The following is a 16,603-nucleotide window of genomic DNA, read 5'->3' as shown; positions in this document are numbered from 1 at the left end:
AACTAAGCTCTCACCACAGGGTCTTTGCACATGCCGTTCCCATCAGCTGGACCAGGGGAAGCCTTGACTGGTGCTTCTTATCCTTCAGGTCTCACCTTAAGTATAATCTCCTCTGGGAGACCCTCCTAGGCTAATTTTTTATTGTGGTAAAATAGATGTAACAAAAATTTACTGTTTTAACTATTTTTAAGAGTACAGTTCAGTGATACTAAGTACGTTCACATTTGCACTGCCACTATTACCATCATCCACCTCCAGAATGTTTTCATCATCCCAAACTGAAATGTTTATTAAATAATAATTCCCTTATCCCCCCCCCCCCCAGCCCCTGGTAAGGACTGTTCTACTACTTTCCATCTCTATGAACTTGACTATTCCAGGTACCTCATCAAGTGGAATCATACAATACTGGTCCTTTTGTGTTTGGCTTATTTAACCAAGCAAAAGGTCTTCAAGTTTCACTCATATTACAGCATGTGTGAGATTTTATTTTATTTTTTTAAGACTGAATAACATTCCACTGTACGGATACACCACATTTTGTTTATCCATTCAGCCATCGACAGCCATCTGGGTTCCTCGGGGGCTTTTTCAAGTAGGATCTCATTTTTTTTTAAGATGTTATTTATTTATTTGAGAGGGAGAAGAGAGAGCATGATCACAAGCAGGAGGAAGGGGTAGACAGAAAAAGCAGACACCAGAGCCCGATGTGGGGCTTGATCCCAGGACCCCAGGACCATGAACCTGCGCCGAAGGCAGTTGCTTAACCCTAAGCCACCCAGGCACCCCAGATCTCATTATTTTCTTAATAGTGTCTTATTTTCCTTTAAGTGCTTATTGTAGATTGTAATTCTAGTATCAGTTTGTTTCATATCTCTTTTGTCCAATATTTTACTTAATATCTACTCCTGCCATCCCACGCCCCATCGACCCTTATAAGCTCCACACAGAGGAGGACCATGTATGCCTTGTTCATCCTTCTATTAACCACCGTTTCCTGGCACAGGCCCTGGAACATAGTGAGGATCTGATAAGTAATTGTTGAATCATTGAATGAAAGAAAACCATTAGGACACCAGAAAGCCACTGGTCTTTAGGTGCATTCACAGGTTCCAAGTGGTTTGTATTCAACTGTGAAAGACAGCAAACTAATGCATGCACATGTGTGTGCACACGCACACATACACACTTAGCTGTCTGGACACAAACAATTCCCTTGTAACACGAGAGTCAATCTGTTTGTGACTAACATTTCCATTTCCTGTGTTTTTCTTCAAGAATGCATCATGTGCAAAAGTAGCTTGTGTGTTCAGCAAAGGAAAAGGAATTAAATACTGATACACGTTACGATGTGGTTGATATGCTAGGTAAAGCATTATGAAAACATTTTGCTCAGGGGCACCTGGGTGGCTCAGTCCATTAAATGTCCGACTCTTGGTTTGGGCTCAGGTCATGATCTCAGACTCATGAGCTCAAACCCCAAGTCAGGCTCCATGCTTAGCGTGGAGTCTGCTTGTCCCTCTCCCCCTCTGTTCCTACCCCTGCGCTCTCTCTCGTGCTCTTGAATAGATTTTTTTTAAATCCTTAAAAAAAAGAAAATATTCTGCTAAGCAAAAGGAATCAATCACAAAAGAACAGATGTTATATGATTCCATTTATGCAAAACGTCCAGATAGGTAAATACATTGAATCCAGAGTTGGAAAACAGACTGGAGGTTGCCAGGAGCTGAGGGGAGGAGGGAACATGGGGGACTGCTAACAGGTACAGGATCTCTTTTTTTGCGTAATGAAAAGGTCCTAAATTAGACTATGGCGATGGTGGCACAACTCTGTAAACATCCTAAACACCACTGGACTGAACCCTTTAAAAAGATGAATAATACGATATGTGATTTATATCTCCATAAAGCCGTTTAAAAGAAAGACAACGTGGTGAGGGGTGGGGGCACCTGGGTGGCTCAGTTGGTTAGGCCTCTAACTCTTGTTTCTGCTCAGGTCATGACCCCCAGGGGGTAAGATGGAACCCCGCCTTGGGCTCCACACTGAGTGGGGAGTCTGCTTGAGGTTCTCTCTGCCCCTCACCACCCCCCCACACTTGCTCTCACTCTCTCTCTCTCTCTAAAAAAAAAAAAAAAAAAAAGACAACATATAGATGGAGATGGAGGCAGCTACCTGCATTGGAGGGTTGGGAAGAGCTTGCCTTCCCAAGTCATCAACGCACAGCAAGGGGGGGCAGCAGCTTTGACAGCAGCCCTGGAGGCACAGACTTCCCTCACAGCAGAGGCCCCCTGACCCCATAAACCTCGTGGATTACAGACCATCTCCTTCCAGTAAAGGCCTCTGCTTTGTGCAAATCATTTCTTTTTCTTTTTCTTTTTAAGATTTTATTTATTTATTCATGATAGACATAGAGAGAGAGGCAGAGACACAGGCAGAGAGAGAAGCAGGCTCCATGCAGGGAGCCTGATGCAGGACTCGATCCGGGGACCCCAGGATCATGCCCTGGGCCAAAGGCAGGCGTTGAACCACTGAGCCACCCAGGGATCCCCCATTTCCTTTTTCTAACACCAGTCCTCTGCCAGCACCAAAGTAGGAACACATGCTCTGAGGATAAGCAAAGGTAATGCTCTCTGGACCAAAACTTTACATAAATATACATATTTCTGAAGAGCCTCTTTATAACTTATTGTGAGTGACCTGAACACAGCCTACTGAGTTTACAGCACTTTGAAACTTGATTTCCATCTGCAGCCCAGGCTCTGCCAAGAAAGTTATCTTTGGCTCCTCTTTCTCTAACACCCCATAGCCAGTCCGTCCGGAAGTCCTGTTGGCTCTACCTGTTAAGTATACCCACAGCTTTCTCTTTCTCCCGCAGCTTGCTCAGGTCCAAGCCTCCATCCACAGCTCACCTGGGTCAGCTTCCTACCTGGTCTCCCTGCCTGGGACCACCTCCTCCACCATCTCCGCACAGCAACCACAATGACCCTTTTAAAATGCAACCAGCCCACAGGTCACACTACTCCAGTGAGCAACATCCTGCGCCACCCGCCCCCCAACCCTGCGCAATGTCAAAGCCAAGGTCCTCACGCACCAGGAAAGCCCTGCATGGTGGGGGCTCCCCTTCCCGCTGCTCTCAGCTTCTCCTCCCATACCCCTCGCACTCACAGGTTTGAGGAACAGCCAACCACCTGTTCACTGGCTTCATCAGACAAATCAGGAGTCAAGTGCCTGCAGATTAGGGCCTCTGCACAGAGAAATCGGTCCCTTCTGTCTGGGACACTCTGCTCCCAGATCCTCATGGTTCCCCCTCTCCCTGCTAAGGCTTTGCTCAAATGTCACATTCTCCATGCTACGACTGCATCCTGTTCCCCAGACCCCCTCCCCCAAGCCCCTCTACTCTGTTCGGCTTTCTCTTTTTATCACCACTAGTGCTTATTTTCAGATATACCACATCATTTACCCCCTTACCACTGTCAGTAGCTATGTTCTCTCTCTCTCTCTCTCTCTCTCTCTCTCTCTCTCTCTCTCTCTCTCTCTCTCCCTCCCTCCCTCCCTCCCTCCCTCCCTCCCTTCTCTAGATGGTGAGCTCCAGGAGGGCAGGCTCTTCGTCTACTGGATTCACCGACGGATGCCAAGTGCCTGGCACACAGGACATGCCTCTTAATATCTGGTGGACAACTGGCAGGATGGATAAATGAGGCCTCTGAGGCTAAGGAAGAGGGTCCACTCTGTGGAATGCCCGAGGAGACAGAAAGCTGTCTAGGAGAAACCAGGAGTGTACGTCTTTGGCCAGAGAACTCAGGAAGGGAGACCATGAGTTAAGCAGGAGACAAAGCCTGAGCAAATGTCCTTCGGCTTCAAAAAGAGTGTTGGTCCAAGTGATCTTAAAGGACACATTAGTTGCTATGTATCCACTACTTGCACAGTCTGAGATTCTCAAATTGACCTTTGAGAATGTTCACCATGTTTCTCTATGGAAGGGTTGAAGTCTAAGATTGATTTTTTAAAAAATCTAAAAATCTTAAGTTGAGCTAGACCAAAAAAAGTTTTGAAGCTCAGAGAAATCAACCATAGTAGGGGATCCCTGGGTGGCTCAGCGGTTTGGCCCTTGCCTTTGGCCCAGGGCATGATCCTGGAGACCCGGGTTCAAGTTCCACGTTGGGCTCCCTGCGTGGAGCCTGCTTCTCCCTCTGCCTCTCTCTCTCTCTCTCTCTCTCTCTCTCTCTCGAATAAATAAATAAAATCTTAAAAAAAAAAAAAAAAGAAATCAGCCATGGCAGCCCCAATACCGTTTTTGTGACTGTGACCAGCACAGGACAGGAAGAGGGAATATACCCAAGGATGGTGGTATTTGGGCTTAGTCTGAAGAATTTTTTTTTTCCCACTTAGAAAAGAAAACCTGGTTTCAAAACATGAAAATCCTTTTTTTTTTTGCTATCTTTTCACAGTCTGAACATAAACTGAGAGTCTGTTGATCCTTAGAAAATATAGATTAAGATACCTTTAACCTAATAGACTGAGTCTAATCATCTAAGAAAAGCTTCTGTTCTTACTGTGCTATTATTACACAGATGCAACATGGGAAAATTCTGAGCAAATGTCCTTGGGCTTCAAAAAGAGTGTTGGTCCAAGTGATCCTAAAGGACACATTAGGTGCTTTGAGGGGCCAATCCCCAGTCTATAACTGACCTTTGGCCTTGAAGCTTATCTTGAAAACCATGGATTCTACTCCCAAGGTCGAACTATACTCTATTAAGTATTCAACTTTTCAAACATTTAAATATCAGTTTCTCTTACCTTCTCCCACTCCTTCCACCAAAAAAACCAATTTGTTTTAATCCAAGTCAACTCTGTTTGGGGAAAGTGAAGGATTTTTTTCTCTACTACAGAACGTCATCCTGGAAGACAGCTGTGGTCTGCAGAGGCCTCCAGAATGTAGAGCCAGGCCTCCTGAGATTTTATGCCTGCGCTGGCACAGGGCAGAGTGTCAGCCACTCCATGGACCAGCTTCGCGAGAGCAGCTGCAGATGAAAAGGAGAAGCGTGTCATGCCCTTTACACGTCCTCCATGCAACCATCCTCCCTGGAGTTCTGCACATTATCTCCAAGCTGGTATGGGAGGAGGTGTTTGGGAGGAAATCGGGCCTGCCCATCCTAGTCACTTTCATAGAAAGATAAATGTCACAAAACCAAATAAGATCTCAAAAACTCCTATGAACGAACAAATATGTTTTTGCCTATGTTCATAGCAACATTATTCACAATAGCCAAAGGTGGACCCAACCCAAGGGTCTGTCAATGGATGAACAGATAAACAAGATGTGGTGTATACACCGTGATTATTCAGCCTTGAAAAGGAAGGGAACTCTGGTATCTGCTAAAACACGGATGAACCAGGAGGACATTGTGCTGGGTGAAATAAGCCAGTTGCAAAAGGACAAACTTATTTTCATGGGGACAAAGTGGAATAGAGATTATTAGCTGTGGGGAGAGGAAATGGGGAGCTACTGTTTAAAAGGTAAGATGTATCAGAATGGGATGATGAAAAAATTCAGAAATGGACAGTGATGATTGTTGCCCAATACTCTGAAGATGCTTAATGCCACTGAATTCACATTTAAAAATGGCAAATCTGGGCAGCCCGGGTGGCTCAGTGGTTCAGCGCCTGCCTTCAGCCCAGGGCCTGATCCTAGAGACCCAGGATAGAGTCCCACATCAGCTCCCTGCATGGAGCCTGCTTCTCCCTCTGCCTGTGTCTCTGCCTCTCCCTCTCTCTCTCTCTCTCCCCCCGTGTCTCTCTCATGAATAAATAAATCAATAAAATCTTAAAAAGAAAAAAGGCAAATCTACCCCAAAGATACAGATGGAGTGAAACACCAGGACACCTGCATCCCAATGTTCACAGCAGCAATGTCCACAACAGCCAAACTGTGGAAGGAGCCTCAATGCCCTTTGACGGATGGATAAAGAAGATGTGGTCTATGCACACAATGGAATATTACTCAGCCATCAGGAAGGATGAATACCCACCATTTGCTTCTACATGGATGGAACTGGAGGGTATTATCCTGAGTGAAGTAAGTTAATCGGAGAAAGACAATTATCATATGGTATCACTCATACGTGGAATCTAAGAAATAGTGAAAAGGACCACAAGGGAAGGAGGGGAAACTGAGTGGGAAAAAATCAGAGAGGAAGAAAAACCATGAAAGACTCTTGACACCTGGAAGGAAACAGAGGGTCACAAGAGGGGAGGTGGGTGGGGGATGGAGTCACTGGTGAAGGGCACTTAGAAGGGCAGGTATTGTGATGAGCACCAGTATATACATTTGCCAATATATAGTATATATAGTATATATTTTAAATTTAAAATTTAAAAACCTTAAAAGGTAAAAACTAAAACTAGCAAATTTTTTAAAAAGATTTTATTTATTCATAGAGACACACAGAGAGAGAGAGAGGGAGGCAGAGACACAGGCAGAGGGAGAAGCAGGCTCCATGCAGGGAGCCTGATGTGGGACTCGATCCAGGGTCTCCAGGATCACTCCCTGAACTGAAGACGGCGCTAAACCACTGAGCTACCCGAGCTGCCCTAAAACTAGCAAATTTTATAAATATTTTGCCACAACTAAAACAAAATTCCCTTGAAATAAACCTCTGCACTAAGGTGAGATCACGAAGTTCTGTTACCAAAAATAGACTACAGATTTTTACATAATCCTCACAACCTCTCCTGTCTGATGAACCCAACGCACCTACTTTGTTTTATAAGGTTCCAGAATTTGTTTTTTAATTTTATTTATTTGACAGAGAACGCGTGCGCAAAAGCGGGACGAGTGGCAGGGGGAGGAGAGGGAGAGGCAGGCTGAGCAGGGAGCCTGATGCAGGGCTGATCCCAGGACCTGAGCTGGAGGCAGATACCTAACCAACTGAGCCACCCAGGCACCCCCAGAATTTTTTTATATAACATTTGCTAGAAGCCCAGAAATTGACTCCCGATGTGGCGGTAAGGCCCATAGTTTCCAGCATGAAATATATAAACTCTAACCCATCTTCCCATGTAAGTGAATATTTAAACCACCCAAGACAGTTATCTATTTTCTTATAGAAATCATCAAACATTTCTTCTGGATCCACAGATCGTATATCCATATGTCTGGGGATGGTCTCAGTAGTTCAGTGCATCCCTAGAAGACACAGTAAGAATCTCTCAGGCTGTGCTTTATAAAATACATGATGCACCCAACTTGTGGGAGCTTCCCCAACAGCAAGAATGGACAGTGGGAGACCGTGGGAGGACAACGCTTGCTGCTCAAGGAGTTCCAATGAGGCTTTTCCAGCTCAACTTGAGTAAAGGTCAGAAAACTGATTTCAAATACTATGTGCTCTAAACCAAACCTCAAGTCCGGTGGAACGAAAGTCACTCAGCAAAGAGACAAAGCCATCAACGACAGCCCTGTAAATAAAGACCAAAGCTACTAGCCAAAGGTCAGGACACACATGTACTCAATGCAGAGGTGACAGGATTCTCCGTCTCACAAATGGGAGGTGGCCATCCGACACTGAAGGGCTGCCCCAGGCCAAGGGTGACCTCCGCACCCCCACTCCAGGAGTCAGTGCCTTTTCCCACACTGACAGCCAATTTCGGGGCCCAGCTCTCCCTTCTTAAATGCAAATTCACTAGCCTGGAGACTGATAAGGAACACAGAGCTTGGGGGCTGGAAGTGGGCTGGGCCAACCTCCAGGGTCTTAGGCAACCGCCTCCCCTTGCAAAGGACAACATCCAGAGAGCAGAGGGGAAGAGAACACCAGGGCTCCTTTCTAACCAAAGAAGGAATTAAACAAACCACCCACAACTCAGGCCCTCTGCAAAACTCACAGACTTCAGTGAAGCAGGGAGGAAATCCAGGACAGTGCCTGGAGAAGATCCTCAGGCATTTTGTAAATGAATTAATGAGATTGTACTAAGGGTCTCTGATTAGCACTGCTTACTAGGTGCTGCAAATGAGAGATACCAGCAGAGAGCACAGATCCTTTCAGGAAGACTCAGGTTCCAGAAACTCCTGAGTTTTGAACACGGAAGAGTAATTTTTTTTTTTTTAATGGAAGTACAGAGGCTGATAGGAGGTGCAGGGCGGGGCGGTGGTAAAGAAGGCACAGAAGTGCTTTCTGTATATGTCCCAAGAGCCTCCACCATGCAGAAGGAGAACCCAGGACCTCGTGACTGTGACTGAGTGGCATGTCTCTAAGCCACCAAGGACCACGGAACTTCATGCTGCCCCCAGACACTTATGCTCCAGAAGTCAAGCCTTGGATGTGGAGGTTCAGAATTTCGCCCCTATCCTAGGGGACTCTTCCTTGCCAGTGCCTGGTGCAAATAGTCACCTATGTTTGCTAAAGAAATACTAACATGCAAAGTGATTCCTGGTTCCTACACAGTCTAGGAGAAAGGCAATTGCTGGATGAGCAATACTGAGCACGATACCAATGACAATAACTAATTTTTTTTGTTTTTGTTTTGTTTTGGAGAGCAAGCACATGCAAGCAAGGGCAGGGGAACGAGCAGAGGGAGAGAGAAGGAGTCTTAAGCAGACTCCACGCTGAGCGTGGAGCCCAAGGCAGGGCTCAGTCTCATGCACCTGAGATCAGGACCTGAGTTAAACCAAGAGTCAAAGGCTTAACCAAATATGCCACTTGGGCACCCTGACACAATAGTAATATTAATGACTATGTCTTATTGAGCTCTGCACCAAGCTAAATTCATCTAGACTCATTTCCTCATTTGAAACTCATCACACAACTATTATTATTCCATTTTACAGGAAAAAAAAACAAACAAACTGAAGCCCAAAGGATTAAGTAACTTGCCCTAGGTTATATGGGCTAAGAAAGCAGTGAGACCCGGATTCCACGCTAGTTCAAAGGACTCCAAAGCACATGTCACCAGGGTCTGTTTTACTGCTACTTCTGGGTGCCAAGGGCCCTGGGACCATTTACTAAACATATTTCCTATTGTGTGTGTTTCGGAAACAATTTATTTAAAAGCACAATGCATTTAGAAGTATTAGGGAAGGGATGCCTGGGTGGCTCAGCGGTTGAGCGCCTGCCTTTGGCCCAGGGCGTGATCCCACGGTCTCAGGATTGAGTCCTGCATGGGGCTCCCTGTTTGGAACCTGCTTCTCCCTCCACCTGTGTCTCTGCCTCTCTCTCTCTGTGTGTCTCTCATGGATAAATAAATAAAATCTTAAAAAAAAAGTATTAGGGAAAGTACTAATGTATTTCTGAATGATCAGATAATAATTCCTGTTTGCTAAGAACAAGAAACAAGACTTTTATATATACATGCTTTCTAGATTCTTCATCATGCCAGGTCTTTGGTAACATAGGACCTCAAAAGATCTTAGATTGGGCATTCTTTTTAGCTGGGCACAGGAATGGGGTTTCAGGAGTAATTTGGTTAACAAAATAAAGGATAAGCTATCTTCTTTTTATGTTATTAAAACTCTCTGACAGCAAATTAATTTTTACTTATCTTAATAAGTAACAACACCTACAGGTGTTATGAATAGAATTAAACTAATTGAATGGTTCCAACAAACACCTAAAAACTCACAAGATTCCCCCTGTCCCCTAAAAAACTTCTCAGGAGAGGAATCTAGGAACAAATACAGAAGCAAATCTAAAATTATGTGCTTGGGACGCCTGGGTGGCTCAGTGGTTGTGTGTCTGCCTTTGGCTCAAGGCCTGATCCCAGGCCCGGGATCAAATCCCACGTCGGGCTCCCTGCATGGAGCCTGCTTCTCCCTCTGCCTATGTCTCTGCCTCTCTGTCTGTCTGTCTCATGAATAAATAAATAAATAAAATCTTTTAAAAAAATAAAATAAAAAATAAAATTATGTGCTTAAGGTACTTTAAAGGCACTTTCTTTAGACATACGTGACACGAATGGACCCCACAAAACTTGTTCTGGTAACTAAAAAGCAAGTTCCTCTGCATTCACAAGAGCAAAGGTAAATAGTAGATTCAAGTCTCCCTAAAGTTATAAGCATCATCTGGATTTCATGAATGTCCTCTACGAAAAACTAAAAAGGAATTCAAACCAGCAAGGCAATAAAATATTAAAGATACACCAAACACCTGGGCATTGTACTATTTTTAAAATATCAGTTTAATGAAGAAAGTAAGAACCCTGGAACACCAATACTGTGGATAAGGGACAGTCACCTGTTCTCTCATTTAATTCTTGAAACAACCAAAGGAAGTTGATAATACCCTTATTTGAGGAAATTGAGCTTCAGAAATTTTAGGAATTTGGGCAGCCCCAGTGGCTTAGTGGGTTAGCGCCTGCCTTCAGCCCAGGGCCTGATCCTGGAGACCAGGGATCAAGTCCCACGGGCTCCCTGCATGGAGCCTGCTTCTCCCTCTGTCTGTGTCTCTGTCTCCCTCTCTCTCTGTTTCTGATGAATAAATTAATAAAATCTTAAAAAAAATTTAGGAATTTATCTAAGGTTAGTCGATTTTAAGAAAGTAAATATAACTTAAAAGCATATACAATCTCAAATAAGTAAAAGAACTGAATGAAACCTGTGGGAACCTAAGTTCACTTGTTTTCCACTACTCCTTGCTTTCAGAAGGAAGGAAAAGAAAGGAAGGATGGAAAGAAAAAAAGAAAGGCAGGCAGGGAGGGTGAGAAACCTCTTAGAGCAGGAGCTGGTTGGTGCCATGAAGGCTAAGATTCTAGAGACTAAAATCCAGGTGAAACACGGAGCCAGCATTAAATTTGCCTTCACTGGCAGACTTTTTCATTAAGCCACTTGCTTTACCAAATCATTACTGTATTTATTTATTTAAAGATGTTATTTATTTATTTACTTGAGAGAGCGCATGCACGTGCATGGATGAGAGAGAGAGTGAGCAGGGGAAGGGGAGCAAAGGGAGAGGGACAAGCAGACTCCCAGCTGAGCACAAAGGATGTCCCGCTCCATCCCAGGACCCTGAGATCTTGACCCTAGCAGAAGCAGGATGCTTAGCCCACTGAACCACCCAGGCACCCCACCAAATCTTATTGTAAAGTCTCCATTTAAAAACAAAATCTATAAATTGAACACCAATAAAAAATAAATTTATTATACAAAAAACAAAATCTAAAACAAACAAAAAAACCCCACCTCCTCGTTCTGTCACTAAGAGAACAAGTGCACACTGGCATGCATCTTCTTTAAAATAAAAAAGCCAGAAGCAAAGCTTAAAAACTGCCAGAGCTGCTGTCACACAGATGGCATTTTTGTTCACCACCAGTATTAAGCCCCATGAGCCTCTGTCACCCCCCCTAACAGATGCCCAGAGCCACCAAGAATTACCAGAGCACCGCCACCAGCAAGCGGCAAAAGAAGACAGTGGTTAAGGTTTCCTTACCTAAAATTAAAACAAGGAAGCCTCCACTACATAATGAAAGTCATTAAGAAAATTCAGAGAGTAATTGCAGGCAGACTTCTCCCCCAGAAAGCAATCAGCTAATAAGCATCAATTATCTTTTGCACCTAAAGGTATTTATAGGAGGTTCAAATAAAGCCTCCACCGACGGTCCCAGCATTAAGGAAAGGCATTTTACATCTCACACAAAAGTACTCCCGAGACGACTTCCCATTTTCTGTGCTTTTTTTTTTTTTTTTTTTTTTTAGATGCTCTCGTATTTACTATCCCTGGAGATTAGATCACACACGTGCAGTCCTGGTTCCTAAGGGCAGCGTCCTTCGCGCGTGCCCTACTGTGTGCCCGGTGCTCTGGCCGAGCTCCGGGGAGCAGAGGCTGGACCCCGCTGCAGGCCCGCGCACCGCCAAGCTGCGGAGAATCCTTTCTGGGGCGCAGGCCGGGCGGTCTCCGGGAAGGGAGCGAAGCCGGGAGGACGGGGGGGGGGGGTCCGGGGGGGTCCGTAGGGGTGCAGGGCCCCTGCCTTGCGGCCCGCATCCCCTCTAACCGCCCGTCCCCCCCCCCCCCCACAGTCGGCCAATTGGCCACGCTCCGGGGCCCAGGCGCAGCCCCCCTCGGAGAAGTTGGGCGGACGACTAGACGCTTTTTCTTCCACTTGGAGAAGACGTGGGGGAAGTGGGGGGGAAGCACCCCCCGCCCTCTGCACCCCCGGCGCCGCCAGGCTGCACGCACGCCAGCCCAGTGACAGCGCGGGGCATCCCCCGGGGAGGGAAGGAGACGGCCCGGGGCAGTGCCACGGGAGCTGCGGGAAGGAGACGGCCCGGGCGTGCCACGGAGCTGCGGGGAAGGAGACGGCCCGGGGCAGTGCCACGGGAGCTGCGGGGACGTCCCTGCCATCCCGGGGGGCAGTGACCCGCTTCCTCATCACCCCGGACCTGAAGCTCTCGAAGACGCGGGGAGGGCAGCCGGTCCTGCCGCAGGCGCGGCGGAAGCGATCGCGCCCTCCATCCCCGCCCGCAGGTGCGCCGCGCGCATTAGGGGCTAAGGTCTTTTGCAGGCTCCTTGGCATCGGCGCCCTAAGGGTCAGGGTTAGGGACTTCGAGAGGGGCGGCCGACCCTGCGGGGAAGCCAGAGCATCCCCCCCGCCCCCGGGAGGACCCGCAGGTCCTGCCAGGCTCGCCCCCCAAAGCTGAACCGCAGACAGGTGCGCGGCCAACCCAGACCACCCAGACGCCACCTGCGAGCCCCGTGTGCTCCCGGCAGGTGAAGCCTCCCGGCCTCCTGCACCGCGCTGCCATCCCCGACGCGCCCGGTGTCCCGGGGCCCCCGCCTGGTCCCCCCCACTCCGGGGCGGGCTCCGCAGCCGCAGGGCGCGGACAGCTGCGGCCACCGCATCCCGGATCCCGGGAGCCGCCGGCTCGGGGGCACCGCGGGGCCGGGCGGGAGGGGCAGCCCGGGGGGCCTCCTTACCTGGCGCTCTCCGGCCCGGGCTGGGACATCCGTCGGGGACGCGCCCCTCCGCGCGCTCGCAGCGCACCTGGCCGCCGCCGCCGCCGCCACCGCCACCGCCACCGCCGTCGTCGCCCGGCCCCGGCCCCGGCCCCAGCCCCGGCCCCGGCGGCCGCGCTAGCGCTTCATGGCGCACGGGGGCTGGCCCCGGGCCGGGCAGCGTGTCCAGTCGGCGGCGGCTCCTCCGGCTCCCGCCCGTCGCCAGGGGCTCCCCGCCCTCCCCCGCCCCGCGCCCGTGCGCCCGGGCGCCCGTCCTCCGCGGCGCCCTCGCCCTGCGCACGCCCGACCGGCCCAACTGGTTTCTCCGCTCCGGGGCGGCGCCTCCAGTCGCTCTCGGCGGCCGCGGCCGGGGCCCGGGCCGGGGCGGGGGCGGTGCCGGGCGTCTGCCCTCCCTCGGTCCCTCCCGGGGGCGGAGAGGGGCCGGGCGGGGAGCCCCGGGGCGGGCGGGCGCGCCAGGCCGGGTCCGGCCCCGCGCCCTCCGTGCGCGCCCCCGGCAGTGACCCCCGCCCCCCGGCCGTGCCACCCCCGCCCCCCAGCAAGTGCCCCCCCGCCCCCGGCAGGTGCCCCCCCCGCCCCGGCCGTGCCACCCCCGCCCCCCAGCAAGTGCCCCCCCGCCCCCGGCCGTGCCCCGAGCGCGCCCCCGCAGGTGCCCCCGCCCCCCAGCAAGTGCCCCCCCCGCCCCGGCCTGCCCCGAGCGCGCCCCCGGCCCCGCCTGGCCCTGCCCCGCCCGGCCGGGCCCCGGCAGCCCGGGTGGCCGCGAGCTCCTCGGGCGCCCCCCTCCCCGGGGCCGCGCCGCCCGCGCCGCCCGCCCCGCCCGCCCCGCGCCGCTCTGCCGCCTCCCGGGGTCGGTGAGCTGGCGGGGCTCCCTCGGTAAGCGGAGCTGTGCCCTCCCGACGCCGAGGCACGTCCCGGGCCCGGTCGCCTACCGCGCGTGGCGGTGCACAGAGGGGACCAGGCCAGAGCCCGGAGGCCCGCGTCCCCGGGGCCGCGAGCAGGTCTGGCGGAGACCTCGGGGCCGGGGTCGGGGCGGGCAGCGGCGGGCGAGAAGGCCCCAGCAGCGGCCTTGCGGAGTGTGCCTCCTTGGCGGTGTAGACGGCGCAGTCTACACCGCAGACCCCCGTTCCGCGGACTTCTATTGCTCGCCCGCCGTGGAAGAGCCACTGAGGAGAACGGAAGAAAGTCAAAGAGGAATCAAAGAGTCGGCTTAAAATGTAGCAGGGGAGATAGAATTCGTAGGTAAATATCCAGTTACCTGCAGATCAGAGAGTTCCAGGTCACTGGCCTGAGTTCCGACGCCCACCTGGGGGCTTGAGGAAGGCTTCTCTGAGCGGGGCCCTGCCTAGGATGGGGCTCAGAGGGGCGCCTGGGGGGCTCAGTGGTTGAGGGTAGTGATCCGGGGGTCCTGGGATCCAGCCCCCTACTGGGTTCCCCCGGAGGAGCCTGCTTCTCCCTCTCTGCCTGTCTCTGCATCTCTCTGTGTCTCTCGTGAATAAATAAATAAAATCTTTAAAAACAAAAAACGAGGGGGCTCAAAGTTCCAACCTTTTAGGATTCAGAGTTGGGTGGAGAGGATAGTCAAAGACTAAGCCACTGTTTCATCTCTAGGTATATGTAAGATTCAACCCATATTGTTAAACCCTAAACTGTGCTGAATTTTTCATTTTTCATTAGACCAACTTGATTTTTCAAGTATTTTTTTTAAAATGTTTATAAAAAGATTTTATGTATTTATTCGAGAGAGAGAGAGAGAGAGAGAGAGGTACAGACACAGGCAGAGGGAGAAGCAGGCTCCATGCAGGGAGCTCCATGTGGGACTTAATCCCAGGTCTCCAGGATCACACCCTGGGCTGAAGGCACGCTAAACCACTGAGCCACCCAGGAATCCCTTTTAAAGTAGTTTCTAAGCCCAACGTGAGGCTTGAACTCACCACCCTGAGATGGGCAGTCACATTCTCCAACGGCTGAGCCAGCCAGGCGTCCTGCCACACATGACTTCTGACGAGGTGGGCTGGCCGGTCACTTAGTCTCTCTGGGCCTCAGTTTGCCCATCTATACAATGAGACTGGACTGGATGATTTCAAATGTTTCCTTCCATTTTCTGAACCCAGCACCACAGCAAAGGTACAGAAGCCAGAAAACACGGGGCCCGGCGAGCAACAAGGGGGAACACCAGGTGGCTGACAGGGCGGTGGTAATCCGGAAGGCTGGAGAGGGAAATGGAGCCTTTGAAGGCAGGTTAGGGAGTGTGGGCTTCCTTTGACAGCACCTGCTAAGCACTGAAAGCTCTTGATCAGAGTGGTGACATGATCCTGGTTGTGTTTTAGGGGAAGTAATGGGACTCGTTTGAAAGAAGATAGGACTGAAGATGAGGGTACCACTTAGGAAGCTAGTCAAGCAATGTAATGTCCCGAAGGAGTTGCCACTGAAAGGAAGAAGGAGAAGGAGCCTTCAGGGACAGCAGCGGAGACGTGGCAGGGCGCAGTGTGGCCAGAATCTGCAACTGACTGGCAGACGGAAACACAGACATGAGCCAAGTGCTCCGAGGTAGGTGCTACAGTCAGAAGGAAGGAAGGCCTCTGAGGAGGCCTCTGCCCTACCAGGAGAAAGGCCCTAGTAAGCCGAAGAATCAAGAGATGACTAAAGGAAAGATTCTGTTCTTTCTTACAGATCTACCAGCCAAGGGCTCAAGCTGTCCAGGAAAACCTTGCATACAAGAGAGACCACACTAAGACACCTCCAGTGCGGCCTACACTCAGATCTGATCAATAACGTCGCTGTGGCTGTATTTAACTCCCCTGGGGACACACTGAAGGTTTCCAGCTAGTTTGTTTCTCTTACAGGTCACACAGAGTGGGGAAAGGTGGAGATAAGGGGACACGATGGGCATTATTTTAAAGATTCATTCATTTAACAATAGCACATAGTAGGCACTGTTCTAGTTGCTTGGATACATCAATGAACCAATCAGGCAAATTGTATCTTAGAAGGTGACAGATGTTCTGGAAAAAAAAATAGAACAGGACTGGCTGGGAGGGGGCCACTGAGGGAGACTTCTAGGATGCTATGAAAATCCTATATCTTGGGATGCCTGGGTGGCTCAGTGGTTGAGCATCTGCCTTTGGCTCAGGGTGTGATCCCGGAGTCCCCGCAGGGAGCCTGCCTGTGTCTCTGCCTCCCTCTGTGTGTCTCTCATGAATGAATAAATAAAATCTTAAAAAAAAAAAAAGTAAGTCCTATGTCTTGATCTGGGTGATGGTCATATGAGTGTACACATATATAAGAGTTCACTGACCTTTACATTTAAAAATAAATAATAAAAATAGAGCAGGGCTAAGAGATTAAAACACTCCTCTCCCCTAGAACCCACAAAAGCATGTTCAAACCCTGTCCCACTGAGTTTCCCTCCCATGTCACCTTCCCTGTCATTGAGAAGGCAACTCTCAGATCATGTCAGCTGCCATGGCTGAGAAAGGAAATAGCTGACCTGGAAGTCCTGACTTTTGTCCTCTCTGAAAGAACCATGCCAAATTTCAGGGTGCCTTGCCAGGTCAATCCCTGGAAGTGTTTCATGAATGCGACAAAGATTGATTTTGAAACGTATCTTACATGAGTCACTGCTTTGTCCTGGCAGCAGCCCTGATCCCACCAGCCTCTGCGTTTCTTTC

The 16,603-nt window shown here is 50.0% G+C and overlaps 1 protein-coding gene and 1 long non-coding RNA gene across 4 annotated transcripts in view; one reads left to right on the top strand and one right to left on the bottom strand.

Moving 5' to 3' along the window:
* The window catches only part of LOC129514523 (phospholipid-transporting ATPase IC), a 125,457-nt gene extending 112,317 nt beyond the window's left edge, over nucleotides 1–13,140 (bottom strand). For 2 of the 3 annotated variants that reach the window (XM_055333142.1, XM_055333140.1), the window contains exon 1: nucleotides 12,900–13,140. Coding sequence is in view for 1 of the 3 variants with exons in the window: in XM_055333140.1 (XP_055189115.1) it covers nucleotides 12,900–12,928 (29 nt within the window). In the remaining 2 variants the exon portion in view is untranslated. Of the gene's footprint in view, nucleotides 1–4,797; nucleotides 4,819–12,899 lie in introns of those variants that run through there. The other variant, XM_055333143.1, reaches the window with a different exon arrangement.
* A 561-nt stretch (nucleotides 13,141–13,701) lies between these two features.
* LOC129514568 (uncharacterized) lies at nucleotides 13,702–16,149 on the top strand. The gene is made up of 3 exons (XR_008665456.1): nucleotides 13,702–14,174; nucleotides 15,263–15,482; nucleotides 15,606–16,149. It is a non-coding gene; the product is annotated as an uncharacterized LOC129514568 (long non-coding RNA).
* The last annotated feature ends 454 nt before the right edge of the window (nucleotides 16,150–16,603 follow it).

This window comes from Nyctereutes procyonoides, unplaced genomic scaffold, assembly GCF_905146905.1.
Source record: "Nyctereutes procyonoides isolate TBG_1078 unplaced genomic scaffold, NYPRO_anot_genome, whole genome shotgun sequence".
NCBI lineage: Eukaryota > Metazoa > Chordata > Mammalia > Carnivora > Canidae > Nyctereutes > Nyctereutes procyonoides.
Note: the sequence above shows the minus strand (reverse complement) of the source record. Positions and strands in the feature narration are given on the sequence as shown.